The 18,957-nt window shown below is 41.6% G+C and overlaps 1 protein-coding gene across 7 annotated transcripts in view; it reads left to right on the top strand.

The window, feature by feature from the left end:
- Positions 1 to 18,019, top strand: part of CMKLR2 (chemerin chemokine-like receptor 2) — a 53,235-nt gene extending 35,216 nt beyond the window's left edge. For 5 of the 7 annotated variants that reach the window (XM_055345682.1, XM_055345676.1, XM_055345678.1 and 2 more), the window contains 2 exons: positions 6,145 to 6,217; positions 15,619 to 18,019. In XM_055345682.1, coding sequence (XP_055201657.1) covers positions 15,647 to 16,714 — 1,068 coding nt within the window. In that variant the 5' untranslated portion in view covers positions 6,145 to 6,217; positions 15,619 to 15,646 and the 3' untranslated portion in view covers positions 16,715 to 18,019. Of the gene's footprint in view, positions 1 to 6,144; positions 6,222 to 12,779; positions 12,862 to 15,618 lie in introns of all 7 variants that reach the window. The other 2 variants (XM_055345680.1, XM_055345681.1) reach the window with 2 other exon arrangements.
- The last annotated feature ends 938 nt before the right edge of the window (positions 18,020 to 18,957 follow it).

Here is an 18,957-nt window from a genome sequence, read left to right as displayed (position 1 = left end):
TTCTAAGAAGTACCAAAAATGCCATTAATCACAATGAATGCAAACATCTGCTGAACAAAAAAAATCGAAATTTGAAGTGAAGTCAGAATCCAGTCCAGCTCTTATATGACCCTGCCTCACTTACCTTACATCATGCAACTGAACTCTTGGGTAGACTAAGGAGACAAAGAATAAGGAAATACTCCCATGGCTGGGATAGTAGTAAATTATTACTATAATTGTAAGTCATAACAGAATCCTTAAATGTTTAGAGTCAGATGTCCAGATGTTTGGAGATAGATCATAAACTATCCACAGTGGTATATTAAGGTAAAATGGCTCACATTTATTTTAATAAGAAACAGACTGAGGGGCACCTGGCTAGCTCATCTGGTAGAGCGTGTGGCTCTTGATCTTGGGGTCATGAGTTTGAGCCCCACATTGGGTGTAGAGGTTACTTAAAAATAAAATCTTTAAAAAATAAAAAATAAAGGGGCTCTTTGGTGGCTCTGTCAGTTAAGTGCCTCTTTTTTTTTTTTTTAAGATTTTATTTTATTATTTATTCATGAGAGATACAGAGAGAGAAGCAGGCTCCATACAAGGATGCGGGACTCAATCCTGGGACTCCAGGATCACGCCCTGGGCTGAAGGCAGGTGCTAAACCACTGAGCCACCCAGGGATCCCCAAGTGTCTGACTCTTGAGGTTGGCTCAGGTTGCGATCTCAGGTTATGAGATCTAGCCCCAGCTCAAGTCCAGCTTTGCAGTCAGCATAGAATCTGCTTGAGATTCTCACCTCTCCTTATCCCTCCACGCACTCATGCTCACTCTCAAATAAATAAAATCACTTTAAAAAGAAAACATAAAAACAAAGAAACAGAAGTGCATGGGGGAAAACTTGAGATGTGACAGTGGGTCATGGTAACCTCTGGGGAACACTGTTTCCATATGAACCTACTTCCTTTCAAAGGCTTGGACAAAATGGAGCCTCACAGTGAGGTTTGGAGGGCTTTGATCAGAAGTAGAAACTGGGTTAAAAATTTTCTTCCCCCTTTTTTTTGATTTTCTTCTCTCTCATCCATGTCTTATGCCTGAAGTGGTAAGCTAGGACATGGGTAGGTACCATTTGAAAGTGCCCTTGCCCTTAGGAAGCCAAGAAGTAATTCCAGTGAATCCAGGAAGAAAGGAGAAGCCAGGTAAATTCAGTCCTCCAGGTTCATATGTGGTCCAGTTCACCAAGAGAGACTTTGCCTGCCATGCAGCAGTGAAGAATTAGGCACTTGCCTGAATGTTCTCAGAAATCCAGCTGCCATGGAACTACATGGGAGTTGGTTTAGGTTCCTGGTCAGACAGTTCTTCACTTTTCCACATCTTGCAAGGACTTTAATAGCAGGGTCAGAATCAGCCCCAGGAACACAATAGGTTCTGGGTAAATGGGGGCCTATGACACAGAATTAATATGCATCTGTGACGGGAGCTCAGAGTACAACTTGTGCTCATAGGCTGGTCCACTGGGCCTAGAGGTGGGGGTGGCAGGTGGTGAGTGGTTAGAGGAGTCTAAGAAAGAACCCAAACTACTTTCTTACGTCATTCTCGGCTCCCTTCTATCTAGTAATCCTCGTTTGTAGGGAAGAGTGTGTCATTTTTTGTTTCCTTTTGTTTTTTCATGTAGCTACAGGTACAGCTCTAGGAAAGGAAAGCAGACTTATTTTCCAAAGTCAGTGTTATTCTCAGAATCTCTACTGCTTGAGAAAGGATCCTTGTGCCTTGGGTGCCTAAAGGTTAAGAATATGTGCATTCAGACATTTGGATAAGAATTCTAACCATGCCAGCTTGCCAGCTGAATGGTTTTTCCAAGTTCTGCAATTGTCTTCGTCTTTGGTTTCCTAATCAACAGATAGAAAAATAAGGGCTCAAAAAAAATCTCAAAAACAGTTGTCATAGATTCTTGCTCTTAAAAGATGAAGACCCCCTTCTTTGCCCAAGCATCAGCGCCTTCTGGACTTCTCCCCACCCTGCAGCCATGCCGGCTGTGCCTGAACCCCCTCGGTGCTCACTCAGTGAGGAATGCATCTGTTTGCTCCATTTGTTGGCTGGTAGGTTTTTAACATTCTCCGTTGGATTCTTGTTTCTACTAAGCCAAAATTTTCCTGGCTGTTATGTCAACATTTTTTGCCCTAGTTCCAACATGGGAAACATAGAGAATAAATGTCTCACTTTTTCCTCATCTCCAAGTATCCGAAGACAGCTATCAGACTCCGTCAGTTTTCCTTTCTCAATGGTTTCCCTCAAACACTCCAGAAAAGATATAACTTCAAGTACCCTCAGTCTCCTGAGTTGTTCCTTTTACACGGCTTTCACTTTCCAGTGGTCTTCTCAAAATCTGTTTTGCTGACCTCAACAAACTACCTCTAATACAGATTGACCATGACAAAGCAGAGCTGAGGCTGCCAGCTTTGTTTTCATTACCATTGAATAATTTTAAATGTTCCTGACAAATGGCTCTAAACCATCAAAATAATGGTTTTGGCACCCAACTGCTTGATAATGATCGACTGGCAAGACTTTCAACTTATGCTTTATTTTATCTTCTGTGACTACATTTTATCCCACACCCCCTCCTATGTCCTCCCGGGGGGGGGAAGAAAGGTAAAAAATATTGTCAGGCATAATCTTACATGAATGGGAGGAAGTTCTAGAATTGTTGCCCTTCTCTCCACCCCCTACATATTTGCTGCTGTGTTGAAAAAACAGGACTGTTGCAACCAAAACAAGTTTCCCTTCCACCTCTTTGACCAAGTTCACTTGCTACTTCTCTGAATGATAAATGGTACTGTTTTGTGAAGTGGCTACAACTTCAGTGTATTCTGGAAGTCCTCTGACTTTTGTTCTTTGTCCTTTAGGGGAATAGCCTTCTCTCTCCTTTTTTTTTTTTTTTTTAAGATTTATTTATTTATTTTAGAAAGAGAGAGAATGAGAGTATGTGACTGGGGGGAGGGGCAGAGGGAGAGAATCTCAAGCAGACTCCTGGCTCCCAGCCTGAAGAAGGCTCCATCTTCCCACCCTTGAGATCATGGCCTGGGCAGAAACTGAGTCTGCTGCTTAACCAACTGAGCCAACCAGGCACCTCAGGTATCACTCTCCTTAACAAAGGAAGTATCTTAATATAAATTAAAATAAGAATCCAATGGCTGCCCATTCAGTTTCCACCCTAAACCAGGTATTCCCCTTAGAAATGCCATTGACATTATGTGATTGAGAAGCAAAATGTCAGGGTGCCTGAGTGGCTTGGTGGTTGAGCATTTGCCTTCTGCTCAGGTTGTGATCCCAGGGTGCTGGGATCGAGTCCTGCATCAGGGTCCCTGCATGGAGCCTGCTTCTCCTTTTGCTGTGTCTCTGCCTTTCTGTGTCTCTCTTGAATAAATAAATAAAATCCTAAAAAAAAAAAAAAGGGAGAGAGAAGCAAAACATCTTCATTGCCAAATAATGATGAATTAGAAAACAGGTATGTTATGGAGGCTGCATAGACTTAACACTGTGTGCCCTTGACTTTTCTGAATTTAAACCATGGGTGCTATGGTATGTATTTATGAGAAGTCATGTAATCTGTGGGGTGCCCTATTGTGACTCCTGCTTCCAAAATCAGTTCTTCAGGAGACATAACCCTGCCAGAAGACATTAAAAAGGATTAAAGTTTTAGTGTCAACCGTTTATACGAATGAAACTATCCAAAACATAAATTGGGAAAATTTGGGTCTCCAGCAGCTGTCTAGTCATATGCCCTACAGAAATAAAGTTACACAAGTCCTGTGTCATCGATGTTTTCAAGTTCAGTACCCACATTCTTTCTCCTAAAAAATTACTTGAAAAATCCCTTTTCAAGGAAATACTCATTTGGGGATTTCTCTTTGCTATGACCAAGGCTTTGAAACATTATATCATTGATGGTGGTGATTCTCCCAGCTTCTGGATAAAACTTGGAAAGAAGTGAGATAAAGACCTAGACTGTGTTGGGGTGCCTGGCTGGCTCAGTTGGTAGAGCATGTGAGTTTTGATCTCGACTCTTGATCATGAAGTCATGAATCCAAGCCCCATGTTGAGCATAGAGCTTACAATTAAAAAGAAAAAGAAAACAACAAGAACAAAAAAAGATGTAGGCTGTATCCTTATTCAAAAGTAAATAAGTAGCATATTTAAGTTTTAAGTAGCATATGTAGAAGAGAGAAGTAGGGGCACCTGGGTGGCTCAGTCTGTTAATTATTTGCCCTCAGCTTAGGTCAAAATCTCAGAGCCCTGAAATTGAGTCCTGAGTCTGGCTCCCTGCTCAGCAGGGAGTCTGCTTCTCCGTCTGCCCCTCCCCCTGCTCTCTGTCCCTCTCTCTCAGATAAATAAATAAACTCTTACCAAAAAAAAGAGAGAAGAGGAATATAATGCTCTATGGTGTTCCATCTTTTCACTATTCTTGGCCAGATATAGAAATAATAATGGCATCTGAGGGCTAGACACAGGGAGCACCCAATGCAAACACCTTCAAAAGGCAGGCATCTAACAATGTGTGAACTCCATATAGACTGAATATATTTTCTAAAGATTTTATTTATTTGAGAGAGAGAGAGCACACACAAGCAGTGGGGAGAGGCAGAGGCAGAGGAGAAGCAGACTCCCTGCTGAGCAGGGAGCCAGATGTGGGGAATGTGGGGCTCAGGCTCCCAGGACCCTGAGATCATGCCATAGCCAAAGGCAGACACTTAACTGACTCAGCCCCTCACGCGCCCAAAACAAGTTTTTATTTATTATACTTCTAAAAGTTTTATTTATTTAAGTAATCTCTATACCCATCATGGGGCTTGAACTCATGATCCTGAGACCAAGGACCACTTACTCCTCTGACCGAGCCAGCCAGGTGCCCCCAAAACAAGTTTTTGTTTTACTTAATTTATTTTTTTATTTTTTTTTATTTTTTTGAGAAAGAGAGGAAGAGGGAGAGGGAGATCTTAAGCAGGCCGCCTGAGATCATGACCTGAGCTGAAATCAAGAGTCGGATGCTGGGATCCCTGGGTGGCGCAGCGGTTTGGCGCTTGCCTTTGGCCCAGGGCGCGATCCTGGAGACCCGGGATCGAATCCCACGTCAGGCTCCCGGTGCATGGAGCCTGCTTCTCCCTCTGCCTATGTCTCTGCCTCTCTCTCCCTCTCTCACTGTGTGACTATCATAAATAAATAAAAATTAAAAAAAAAAAAAAAAAAGAGTCGGATGCTTAACCAACTGAGCCATGCAGGCACCACCCCCCAAACAAGTTTTTAAATCTCTGCTTAAAATTTTCTCACACTTAGGATGCCTGGGTGGCCAGCGGTTTAGCGCCTGTGTTTGGCTCAGGTTGTGATCCCGGGGTCCGGGGATCGAGTCCCATATTGGGCTCCCTGTGGGGAGCCTGCTTCTCCCTTTGCCTATGTCTCTGCTTCTATCTGTGTCTCTGCCTCTCTCTCTCTCTCTCTCTGTCTGTCTCTCTATGTCTCTCATGAATAAATAAATAAAATCTTAAAAAGTCTCACACTTCTCATGAAGTAACACACAAACAAGTCCTCCTCTATTACTGCACATCCCCATTGTGTACTGCATTTAGTCCTGAACTGGTAATAATCAATAGCTACAATTATTGAGCATGCTTTATGTAACCAGGTGCTAAGCCAACTGCTTTTAGGGATTCCCTTACGTGATCGTTGCAGCAACCCCATGAATTAGTGCTGCTAATATACTCATTTTTTCAAAAAAAAGATTATTTATTTATTTATTTATGAGAGACACAGAGAGAGAGGCAGAAACATAGGCAGAGGGAGAAGCAGGCTCCCTGAGGGGAGCCCGACATGGGACTTGATCACGGGACCCCAGGATCACGCCCTGAGCTACCCAGGTGTCCCTTAATATACCCATTTAACAAGTGAGGAAGCTGAGGTTTGAGGTGGTAGGTGATTTATCTAAGATTCCACAGCCAGGAAGGGGTGGGCCTGGGATCTGAAGATAGGCGTTGTGGTTCCAGAGCCCATAGACCACTTTATTGCTGGATATTTCAGTTATGCCTGTGTGTCCATTAGCTTAAAGTCTTGCAAAGAAATTAAGCCTGAAGGTTTTTCCCTGACCCAAGGTTAATCATTCACTGTTTTCTCCCAGCAATCCACAGAGCCATACAGATTGTACAAATCCAGACATTAACTTCTGAGTGGAACATTGAAGCAACTGAAACGTAAGTAGGTGTTGACTGCAAATAGGTGCTGTGTCCTCTACAACTGTCTGAGTGAAGCCTGGGGGTTAGACTTCCAGTCAGCCCGCAGGTGCTTTTTATAAAAAAAAAACCTTGATCCCAAGAAAGTGAAAATAGGTATCATTTCATTTCTACTTGATTCAATTGATTTTTTTTTCCACATAAAGGAAGAACTTTCTTTCAACCCCACTGCCTTGAAAAGTGAATAAAACATTTGTATGTCTAAAATTAGTTAGCTTTTCCATCTGAGGTTGATTTTAAAGACAACTCAATAAAAAAGTTATCGTGAAGGTTGTACACAGTTTAGCTAAACTTCCTGAAAGCTTCTATGAATGTCTATCAAAGATGTCTCCCTCATCTTTGTTCTCACTCTCATGCCGAAGGCCCTGCCATCTTTGACTTCAATTATGGCAATATTCACCCACACTGCTGCCAGATGATCTTTACAAAAACAAAGGTTCAGTGGTGTCACTCCCTGCTACAAACATTTGTATTTGCTCCCAAATGGCAATGGAATAAAAATCCAAATACTTAAACATGACATTCAGGCACTTCGTTACCAGAACACTTCCCTTTTTTTGTCGTCTCTTTGAGCCAAACCAAATACTTTCATCTTCCTTGTATGCCAAGGACTGTTGTTATTTATCTTAATGTCTGACATTAAGTAATAAATGATATAGGAACTACAGATAGGCAAGATGCTTTTCTATTAATGGATATGTGAGGCCAGAGCTTGGGATGGGAGAAGAATGTGATGATCACTGTTCTATCACCTTCCAAACAGCAGGAGCCGGTTGCTAGAGCACTGAAACAACCCAACCTTTACTTCCAGTGTAAGCCTCCTTGCTTCCCTTGACCGAATCAACAGAGTATCTTTATAAAACATTGCTGGACTTCAACCTCTTCCAAGTAGACATTATTCATCCAAAGGGCAGCAAAATATTCTGCTGGTGTCAAACATCTTGAGTACAATCTGGGGTGTGGTATAGAGTTTATATTTGATAGCTAGTGGAAAATACTGAGCAATGCCTCCAAATAACAACCCCCCAACCCCACACCCACATTCTTTTCAAAATATCTCTCTTTCCTAAGAAGACAGCCCTTGAAAAATAGAGTTTGCTGGGTCGCAGATCTGTGGTTTTCACCAGAGTTTCTCTGTCCTGTTCATCGATTCTTTCTACCCCTTCCTGTCATTCATTCAGGAGCAAAATACATGTTCCCTCGAGGTTTCCACAGGAGGCACCTTCAGCTCTTGAGTTCTTTTTCTACCAGGGTTTATGGGGAGGTCTACATAGGTGGTCCTCATAGATCATGGATCAGCAACATCAAATTCTTCTCTCTGTTCCAAGTTGATTAGAGATTAGATTTTCTCAAGACTCTGTTAGGTGGGGATCCCTGGTTGGCGCAGCGGTTTGGCGCCTGCCTTTGGCCCAGGGCGCGATCCTGGAGACCTGGGATCGAATCCCATGTCGGGCTCCCGGTGCATGGAGCCTGCTTCTCCCTCTGCCTATGTCTCTTTCTCTCTCTGTGACTATCATAAATTTAAAAAAAAAAATTTTAAAAAAAAAGACTCTGTTAGGTGTACATTTTTGCAGTGGTCCATGAAAATCCATCTAACTATCACTATGGAGCTAAATTAAACCCTTTTGTATTCGCCAAATGTTCTGCCAGAAGGAATCTTTCGTTTTGTCAAGGTAGATAAACAAAATGTTTCCCTCTATAGCCAAACCACATTTAAAAGTTTAAAAGTTTAAAGCCACATTTAAAAGTTTAATGATACACATTTCTACCAGATGTCCTTCCCCCCAAATCATCTGGGTTTTACAGACTATTTATCACTACACTTTCTGCCAGGACTCTTGCAGTGAAATCTGTTTATTCAGAAAAGAGTTTAGGCTTTGCTATCTATTAAATCTGAAGAGATCAGAAACCAATTTATTTAATTTTTAAAAATAGTTCTGTGCTCCAGGACTATACATTTGCCACTTGAGTATCTGGGTAAATGTAACCTAGGAATGTGATAACTTGGGTCCTCTCAGAATCCGAACCCCTGCGGTAAACAAGCCTCTTCACATTCTTTGGAAACCAAGCCATGGGCTTCGGGATGGTCCTCTGACCTTTGCTCCACAGTGAGCATTTTTCACGCATTTCTGACAGACTTGGGTGAACCTGCATATGTTCACACACACAGTGCAACCTGGCGCTTACTTAAGTGGCTACTCAAAAGCTGTTATGGTCACGTATATCTTTGCTAGTCTTTATCTTAGTCAGAATAATTTATTTGCCTTTCGGCAGCACATATGGTCTAAGGCAAATACAGTAGCTCTTTCCTCTCTTCAGTCAAGTCTAAAAGTCTCATCCTGGCATTGTTATTGTGCTCTTCGAAGCATTTCCAAATTGAGAAAGCTGTATGAGGTCTCAGTGGAAAGTCACTGCCAGCCAACGTGGTTTGACTCTGTTTAATAAATGACAGTGTTTCCTTTAAGCCTGGGTTTCAAGACTTAATTTGCTTGCTATTCATCTCCACCTCTGGTGACTGCCCCGCAAGGCTCATTTTCCATTGCCCAGATGTTTCTCCAGTTTCACCACTGCGTCTGATTCCCATCCTTCCCTCACTTCTCAACAGCCATATGTGTATGTGTATATATGCACGTGGATGTGCGTGTGTATCCACATGATTAAACTGAGGACACATTTTCTCATGTTTTCGTTCTGTATCTCCTTTTACCCTTTCTTTCTCATCCCACCACAGATAAACGATAAGTTTAACATGACACAATTGATGATACAGCAGAATATCAATTGTTAAAAGTTTAAAAAGTCATCTCTAAGGGGTGCCTGCATGGCTCAGTCGGTTGAGCATCCAACTCGTGATTTTGGCTTGGGTCACAGTCTTATTGGTCGTGAGATCGAGCCCCATGTCAGGCTCCACACTCAGCATAGGAGTCTGCTTGTCCCTCTCCCTTTCCCTTGTCCCAACTCATCACTAGTCTGCTGTATTAATTGGCAGAAAGTTAAAGTAAGGGTCTCAGGGGAGGCTTTGAGTAGCATTAAGTAATGGTTGCTTCCCTGGGACCAAGGGGCAAATCATTTGCAGAGGCCAATTCAGAGTTACTATTTCTATTTTAACGTACAGTTTCCTCCTTCACTGTTAAAAGCTCAAAGTTTTCAAGAGTTGGCCTGCTCCAGAGGTCACAGATTTGCAGATGGGCTGAATGTGGTCCGCAGCTGTTTTGTTCTGAAATAGTAATTTAGAAGCTGGAAGCTTTTCACATTAGTAATATAGATATCCAGCCATTCTTCAAAAACTCTGGCAACACTAAGTCCTTATTTCCCACATGAAAACAATTGGCTAGGACCGAGTAGCTGCTGTCCATTGAAAGCGAGTTTGCTGCTCTTTGGTTCCCTCAAATCCCATTGTCTCCCCAACCTGAACAACTGCACCTATTATGGTCACCCGCCCCTGGGACATTTAAATTTGAAATAGAGGGCAGAGGATGTTTAACCTCTAATATAGGTCTACTATTGTCATAATTCAAGATCTGCCCCTCATTTCTTTATAAAGTACGAGTCTTATCAGCTTATCATAGTCAATTGCAAAACTCCCTCATATTCGATCTCCATGGTTGAAAAGGGTGTTCCTTAAATGACTCTTGCTGAGGTAGAGAGATCCCCATTACAAGGTCAGCTTCTTTCTTTTTTTCTGTTGTCCTTAAGGGAAGGTCCTCACTTTCTCTCTCTCCAGAAGTCATCTCCTTTGGTAGGACTAACTCCTTCCTCAAGGTTTCTTACGGCATCTCTTCACAGCACATGAGCACTGCCAGATCTCTACCACAGTGCTTAGGGGGAAGGCCCAGAGAAACTAAGGTAGTTAGGATACAGGTCCTGCTGCTTTAATAAGAGCTTAAAAAGAATAGCAGGGCAAATATGTTCTCACTTAGTAATCCAGAAGGAGGAAGTCCAGAGAGGTAGGGCAGCTGTGCTCCACGAGGTCATCTGAAGACCCAAGCTTCTTCTATCTTATGAAAACATGTGTTTTTCTCATCTACATGGTACAAGACAGCACATCACTGCATCTATATTCTAGCCAATGACATGAGGGATAGGAGAGGGCCTTAGTCTCTGATACAGGAGGCCCCAAAGCCTGAGGGTCATTTTCTACTCTTCTCTTTCGCATCTGATCCGCTGTCGATTCTATCTTCAACATATAAATTAGAATTCAGTCCATTCCAGGACACCTGGGTGGCTCAGTGGTTGAGCATCTGCCTTTGGCTCAGGGCATGATCCTCGGATCTGAGATCGAGCCCCACGTCGGGCTCCTTGCAAGGGAGTCAGCTTCTCCCTCTGCGTATGTCTCTGTCTGTGTCTCTCATGAATGGATAAATAAAATCTTTTTTTATTTTTTAAAAGATTTTATTTATTTATTCATGAGAGAGAGAGAGAGAGGCAGAGACAGGGGCAGAGGGAGAAGCAGGCTCCATGCTGGGAGACTGATGTGGGACTCGATCTGGGGTCTCCAGGATCATGCCCTGGGCTAAAGGCGGAGCTAAACTGCTGAGCCACTGGGCTGCCCTAAAATCTTTTTTTAAAAACAGAATTCAGTCCATTCCTTTTTTATTTAAAGATTTATTGATTTATTTGAGAGAGAACGGACATGCATGCATGTGAGTGGGTGGGGGGGGGGAGAGGGAGAGAATCTCCAGCAGACTCCACGCTTAGCACAGAGCCCAACCAAGGGTTCAATCCCATGACTCTGAGATCACAACCTGAGTCGGAATCAAGAGGCAGATGCTCAACTGCATGAGCCACCCAGGTGCCCCAAATTCATTCTTTTCTCATTACTTTCGCTACCACTCTGATCCAAGCCACCCTCACTTCTGGCTGGGATTATTCCAATAATCTAATTGGACTTGCTGCTTCTATACTTTCTTGCCCCACTGTCACTGCCATTACCACCACCACCACTACCCAAAACAGTCCATTCTCAACATAGAAAGAGGGATTCATTCCATAATAGAAACAGACTACTTTTCTCCTCTGCTCAGAATCCTTCAGTGGCAGCCCATTTCCCTTAGAGTAAAAGCCAGAGTCCTTCAATGGTCTATAAATGTCTACAAAGCCAGAGTCCTACAATGGCCTCCCACACATATCCTTGTTGCTTCTTTTCTTCTACTCTTCCCCTTGTTCACTTTGCTCACCCTATTCTGCCTATTCATACTGGCATCTTTATACTATTTCTGGAATATGTTAGAAGCAGTCTGCCATAAGGCAGTGGCTGTTCCTCTGCCCAGAAGATTCTTGCCTATAATATTGCCTATAATATCCATCTAACTAATTCCCTTACCTCCGTGAGGCTTTGTGGTTGCCATCTTCCCAATGAGTCTTCTCTGTCCACCTTACTGAGAATTAGAATCACCTTTCCTTTTCCCTTTATTCTGTTCTCTCCTACCCCCAGTTTCTCCTTAGCACTTCCCATCTTTCAACACACTATGTAATTTGCTTTTTTATGTTTTTTTTTAAATTTTTTTTTTATTTTTACTGTCTCCTCTTGCTAGAATCTAAAATATAAGAGGGAAGAAATAATTCTCACATTTAGTGAAGAAGCACAATTAAGAATAGTGCCTGAGAAATGTAGGCACTTGCTAACCAAGTGTTGAATGAATGATTATAATTTGGAAATGGTGGTTACCAGTTCTGGGTTAAATTGTGCCCCCCTTAGAAGGATATGTTGAAATCTTAACTCCCAGTATCTCACAATGTGATCTTTTTTGGAATTAGGGTTTTTACAGAGGTCATCAAGTTTAAAAAAGATCATTGAGGGTGGGTTGTAATCCAGTATAACTCGTGTCCTTGTAGAAGGGGGAAATTTGGACACAAAGACAGACACAATGCGGTGATGAAGGCGGAGATTAGGGTGACACAGGTACAAGCCAAGAAAGGCCAAAGTTTGCTAGCAAATCACCAGAAGCGAGGGAAGAGGCATGGGACAGGTTCTCCCTCACAGACCTCCCTCAGAAGGAAACCACTCTCCCTACTGACTTCAGACTTCTAGCCTCCAGACTATGAGACAATAAATTTGTTTAAAAATTTTAAGCTTAGAGCACTTTGTCATGTCAGCTCTATAAAACTAATATAGTTGGTCTCTAGATATGTAGGTAGATGTGAGATCTGGAAACTTGCTTAGATCCGCAGGTGCCTATAAACTGTAAAGCAACATATAAACAAGGTATAATAATTAAACAAGAATATGTCCTTTAGGGTTAACTGTGTCTGTCCAAGGACTTAGGGGTTGCTGAATTCTACCTCACTTCTCTTTTCTCCATCCTACCCATATCCCTTACCATCGCCACCACACAGAAACATCTGCTTTAAGTCACAGGGGAATTCCTAGGTTATATTTCCTGTGAAGATTTCAGCTGGGCAGCATTCAGCAACTCTTGAAGATAGTTCTCCAAGCTTGAACTAACTGGACCTTCTGTCTAATCAACTCATCTGCTTTCTGGAAGATTGGGGACCTCTCTGATACAGAGTTTTCTGTTTGAAGGGATTCTGAAACGGACGAACTAGGTCACTCATCTCTTGAGGACTCGTCTTCCCCACCCTAACCAAGAGAACTGGGAAGAGAGGTGGGTGGTTTCCTTCAGGACGCCCTGTGATCATTTTGGCCCAGCAGGGGCAGTAATGGCATTAGAAGGGGGAGGCTTCTGACTTTTGGTGAGGAAATGCTTGTAGTGGGATTAGGGGTCTTCCACTGGCTCTCTGTATTTAAGACTGAGGTTCCTTCTACTTTATTGCTTAAGGTTTTGTAAGGTGATTTTAACTGCCACTGGGCCATTTGGCTTCAGCATTCCTAATAGCCTGAAAGGTCATAGGCACCAAGAAGGAAGGGTGTCCCAGTAGATAGGCAGAAAATGGAGACAGGGAATTAAACACTGGGCTAGAAAAGATACGACATTGGGGAGCGTCAGCCACCAAGAGCAGTGGGCAGAGTAAGGTCCCGGACCTGCAAGAAAAGGTCAGAAAGAAGGGAGTCAGGGCGCCTGGGTGGTTCAGTGGGTTAAACATCTGCCTTTGACTCAGGTCATGATTCCCGGGTCCTGGGATCGAGCCCCACAATGGGCTCCTTGCTCAGTGGGGAGCCCGCTTCTCCCTCTGTCTGCCACCCCCCTTGCTTGTGCTCACTTTCTCTCTGTCAAATAAATAAATAAATAAATAAAATCTGGAAGGAAGGAAGGAAGGAAGGAAGGAAGGAAGGAAGGAAGGAAGGAAGGAGCCAATTCTTGCTCACTGAATAGGATACACTTGGTGTCAAGAAAAAAGCCAAGATCGGGGATGGAACTGTAGGTCAAGGTCAGAGAGATTCTGGCAGTGACAGTGACTTAGGGGTGAACTCACAAACTCTATTACATTTGGTTCTGAACAGGATTTGTAGCAGGGCCAATCATTTATTCAGCCCATGTGATATGTTGCAACTTGTTCTAGGCACCTGTGATTCAGAGATGACAGCCATTGTTCTCAAGGAGTTAAGAGTTTGATAGGACAGAAATGAAAGATAAATGAATGACAATTTTGTGTATTAAATACAGTAAGGGTCTAATATCATACAATGTCACAGTAGCTAAGAACTCAGGCTCTCGGTCCAACAGGTTTGAGTTGAAATCCTAACTCTTCAGTTAGAGGTTGTGTTATCCTGAACAAGTCACTAAGCTTCTGCAAACTTCAGTGTCCTTTCTTGTAAATGGTAATAATAATAGTACTACTTACCTACTTCATTTTTTAAAAACATTTTTATTTATTCATTCTTGAGAGACACAGAAAAAGAGGCAGAGACACAGGCAGAGGGAGAAGCAGGCTCCCCATGGTGAGCCTGATGCGGGACTCAATCCCAGGACCCTGAGATCACGACCTGAGCCAAAGGCTGTTGCTCAACCACTGAGCCACCCAGGCATCCCTACTTTATAAGATTTTCGTAAGGATCAAATTAGACCATTTATGCCTGGCACCAAGATAATTCTCAATAACATTGGCTATTATTTATAATAATAGTATAATTATCTGGGAGAAGGTATTGTCAGGAAATATTTCCAGGAAAACGTGGCATTTAAGCTGAATATTGAAAAATAAAGAGAAGGTGACTGGGCCTGGGATTGGGAGGACGCTAATGAATTGCTTTTATTTTTTAATTATGTCCTGCCAGATTCCTCAAATAATTTGAGATAGGATGATGAATTCAATGTTAATAGAACAGAATATGAGCTGTCTCTGAGCAACATTAGATATTTTGACCTCTTCAGTCTAACCCTACTATAATCCCATGTCTTATGTTTGCCCCAGTAATTATTGTAGCTCCATGAAATGAATACAATTATTAATCTCCTTTCTTCTTCATTTTGAATACTAACAAACAGAAATAACACAAAATAAAATTGATGTAGTTAAAATTGTACCTAGTAAATTTGTTTTGATTGTAAAAATGACTTTTACCTCTTCTTAACCCAGAAAAACTGGTCTTGATAGGAGGGGAAAAAAGGCCACGAAAGAAAACTTAACTTTGGGTGAAATTATAATAGATAATTGGGCATGGGCAAGAATAAAATAAAACTGATTAATAGATCACATTTTGTTGTGAATGTATAAGATAATCTGAATTAATTTGAAACAAAGGAATTTCAATAAAATAAAAATTTAAATAAAGCTTAGTGGCATTCTATAGAAAATTGATACCAAAATTAAAAGGTCATAATCAATTTTACTCCAAAAGATACTTTTTTGGTTAAAAAGCCTTCCATACTTATGTAATTCTTATGAACATATTTGCATTCATAAATATAGAATCAAACCAAACCATTCATGGGTACAAAATAGTGTGTCAAAATCTCCAGTACTTGCCTGTGACATCTGGATGGGTGGATTGATGAAGCAGTGGGTACTCTCATCTAGAGCTCAAGAAGTCACGGTATAACTGACTTTGAAAGGCTTTGAATCATCACCACCTAAGTATTCACCTGTTTTCTTTTGTATCTTCCATAAAATAATAATGCAGAGTCAGAGCCTACTAAATGCCTATTGAATCTTAGATTTTCTCTAGTCAGGCCTTTAGCATTACAGGTAGTGGAATTGTACCTGTAGAGTCAATCGGTTTAATTCAGCACTTACTGAATATTTTGCAAAAATGAGCTCTCCTGGATTTGAGAGTAATGAGAGCAAAACTGAGGTACACCAAGATGTGGATGCCTAGAATATAATAAAAAACCTTACCAAAAATTATACTATTTACATCCAGTACATCAGATGAAGTATTTTTATCCACATGTTCTTTATTCACCAAATGTTTCCTCTTCTTTTAAAAGTTGTTTTCTTTCTTTTTAAATTTGCTTCTATAGATATCCTCAGTCTCCACTTGACAAGGTCATGGAAGATCTAGAGGAAAGATTATTTGAAGAGTTCGAAAACTATTCCTATACTCTGGAATATTACTCCTCAGAGTCTGATTTGGAGGAGAAAGGCCACGTGGGAGCAGTTCATTGGGTCTCCCTGGTGTTATACTGTTTAGCATTTATTCTGGGCATTCCAGGAAATGCCATTGTCATTTGGTTCACGGGGTTCAAGTGGAAGAAGACGGTCACCACTCTCTGGTTCCTCAATCTGGCTGTTGCAGATTTCATTTTTCTTCTCTTCCTACCTCTATACATCTCCTATGTGGCCATGAATTTCCACTGGCCCTTTGGCATCTGGCTGTGCAAGGCGAATTCCTTTATTGCCCAGTTGAACATGTTTGCTAGTGTGTTTTTCCTTACAGTGATCAGCCTGGACCGCTATATCCACTTGATCCATCCTGTCGTATCTCATCGACACCGAACCCTGAAGAACTCCCTGATTGTTATTATATTCATTTGGTTTTTGGCCTCTCTAATGGGTGGTCCTGCTCTATACTTCCGGGACACTCTGGAGTTCAATAACCACACTCTTTGTTATAACAATTTCCATGAGCATGATCCTGACCTTACCTTGATGAGGCACCATGTTCTGACCTGGGTGAAATTTATTGTTGGGTACCTCTTCCCCTTGCTAGCAATGAGCATTTGCTACTTGTGTCTCATCTTCAAGGTGAGGAAGCGAAGCATTCTCGTCTCCAGTAAGCATTTCTGGACCATCCTAGCTGTGGTCATGGCCTTTTTGATTTGCTGGACTCCTTATCACCTGTTCAGCATTTGGGAGCTCACAATCCACCACAATAGCCATTTCCACCAGGTGCTTCAGGCCGGCATCCCCCTCTCCACTGGCCTGGCATTCCTCAATAGTTGTTTGAACCCCATCCTTTATGTCCTAATTAGTAAGAAGTTCCAAACTCGCTTCCGGGCCTCAGTTGCTGAAATACTAAAGCACACACTGTGGGAGGTCAGCTGTTCTGGCACAGTGAGTGAACAGCTCAGGAACTCTGAGACCAAGAACCTGTGTCTCCTGGAAACAGCTCAGTGAATTATTATTCTTCCACAAATCAGTATAAGGTTTTTGTGTGGGTTCCCTGACAAATGCTTTCAGGTTATTTGGTTCCAAGGGACAGTACCAACAATCTCTGTTTGTTAATCAGTTTAGTGACATTACATATTTGTGTGGGTATAGAACTTAGGAAAGATCTTCATTTGTTCGCCTGCAAATTATCTATCACTCTTGCTAATTATACCATTGTGGATTAGTCACTACTGTTGACGCAATATCAGCTATTATTTTTTTAATCTTAATGACTTTGAAGTCCTAAATCTTAATGCTAAATATGATTAATTCATTTCAAAAATGTTAACATACGTGCCAAAGCTCACTTTAATTTTGCACTAGTAACCTATTAGATATATTTTTAAAATGCAACATGTACTTAATTTCTTTATTTCATGAAATCTATGTATATACATTTATAAATTAAAGTAATAGTTGGTTATGGTAGTTTAAAACATTGTGAACTATTAATGAACTATTAATGCTTAAAGAAGTGTCCCAGAATCTAGTTCCTTAGAATGACAATGCATTATTATAATATTTCACAATTCTGAGTCAGAAATTCAAACAAGGCACAGAAGGGAGGTTCATCTCTCTGCTTCATAAGGTCTGAAGCATCAGCTGGACAAACGGCTTGGGTTTTGAAACAGCTTGTCTCCTCTGCCTTACTATCCCTTCTCTTTTTTTTCTTCACACAGCTCTTCCAGTATGGCAGCTCAGGGTAGCCAGACTTCTTATATGGCAGTTTAAGTCTCTAGGAGACCAAAGTGGACATTTTTAGTACTCTTAAGGCCTATGCCTGCCCCTGACACAGTATAACATCCACTGTACTCTCTTGGTCAAAGCGGTCACAGGCCAGCTCAGGTTCAAGGGGAGGTGATGTAGACCCCACCAATGGAGCCAATGGAGATATGCTCCTATCTTTAATCCTTCATGATATCATTATAAATACTGTTTTTGGAAAATTCTGGGTACGTGCAAGTATGTTTAAGATTGCTGTAAACATAAAACACTGACATCTAGATAGTAGATAGGCCAGCCCAATCTCAGAATGATTTCAGGAAAAGAAAGCATGTATGGCATTGATATATTTCTATCTTCTATTCCTGTAACTATATTGATGTAGACACCAGTACAAGACCAATAAAGTATACTTTTAAGTCAGTAACCTCTTCATAGTGCAAGTCTGTTGCATTTTAGACTGTAATGGTATTTTGATCTCTATTCATTTATTCCTTTTTTTTTTTTAAGATTTTATTTATTTATTCATGAGAGACACAGAGAGAGAGAGAGAGAGAGAGAGAGAGGCAGAGACACAGGCAGAGGGAGAAGTAGGCTCCATGCAGGGAGCCCGACATGGGACTCAATCCCGGGCTGAAGGTGGCGCTAAGCCGCTGAGCCACCCGGGCTACCCATATTCATTTATTCCTTTAGCAAACAGACGAGTGTCTAAGGGGTATACAGATGCATATGGCACTTAATGGTTTAGAAAGTCTAGAGATTAAACCTGCATAAAAACAATGCTAAAATGAGATGGACAGTAGTCAGTGCCATAAGAAAGCCAAGGAAAGTGTAGATTGTTCAGAGAGAAGAGATAACCCCCGGTACAGAAGGGAAGAAACATTGGGGTTTCTTGCTTTTGGGGTTTCCTAAAATCCTGTTCCTATCCCTGGTCTCTGCTGGTACCTTTATCTTTTATGACTACAGACTCTGCTACTCACTGTAATTTTAAAAAACATTTAATTTTCCATAATTCGTTGATTTTAACTTTGAAAGTTGGGAGGGGAGCTGTGTTATTTCTTGAGTCAGTATCCTTTTTTATTTCATCTTTCAGCTTTTGGAAATGCTAATCTTGGATCACTTATTGTCTATGTTCTTTACTGGTAGCCCATGCAAAAATCAGATCTAGTTTTAGAAGTTATTCCCCCCAAATATGTGGCATAACACAGCATATCCCAAACTTCTGTCATTCCCAAATTTCTTGATTTGTGCCATACCAGTATGGAGGGAATTCATGAAGAGAAAGGCTCATTGTGAGTGTCTGTCCCCTCTAACATTGGGGTTTCAGATATTCCACTCTGGGTTCCTTGTCACCTTCAAGGGACAAGCCCTGATTTCCCAGGATCAGGAGAAAAGCTGGAGGATTGAAGACAAAGAGAATTCCTCAGGCTCATCCTTAGTTTCAGCAAATGGAGAGATTGTCAAGGCTGTGGGAGAAAGTGGAAGGC

Source organism: Nyctereutes procyonoides, unplaced genomic scaffold (genome assembly GCF_905146905.1).
Source record: "Nyctereutes procyonoides isolate TBG_1078 unplaced genomic scaffold, NYPRO_anot_genome, whole genome shotgun sequence".
NCBI lineage: Eukaryota > Metazoa > Chordata > Mammalia > Carnivora > Canidae > Nyctereutes > Nyctereutes procyonoides.
The sequence above is the reverse complement of the archived record's forward strand: the minus strand, read 5'-3'. Positions and strand labels throughout refer to the sequence as shown.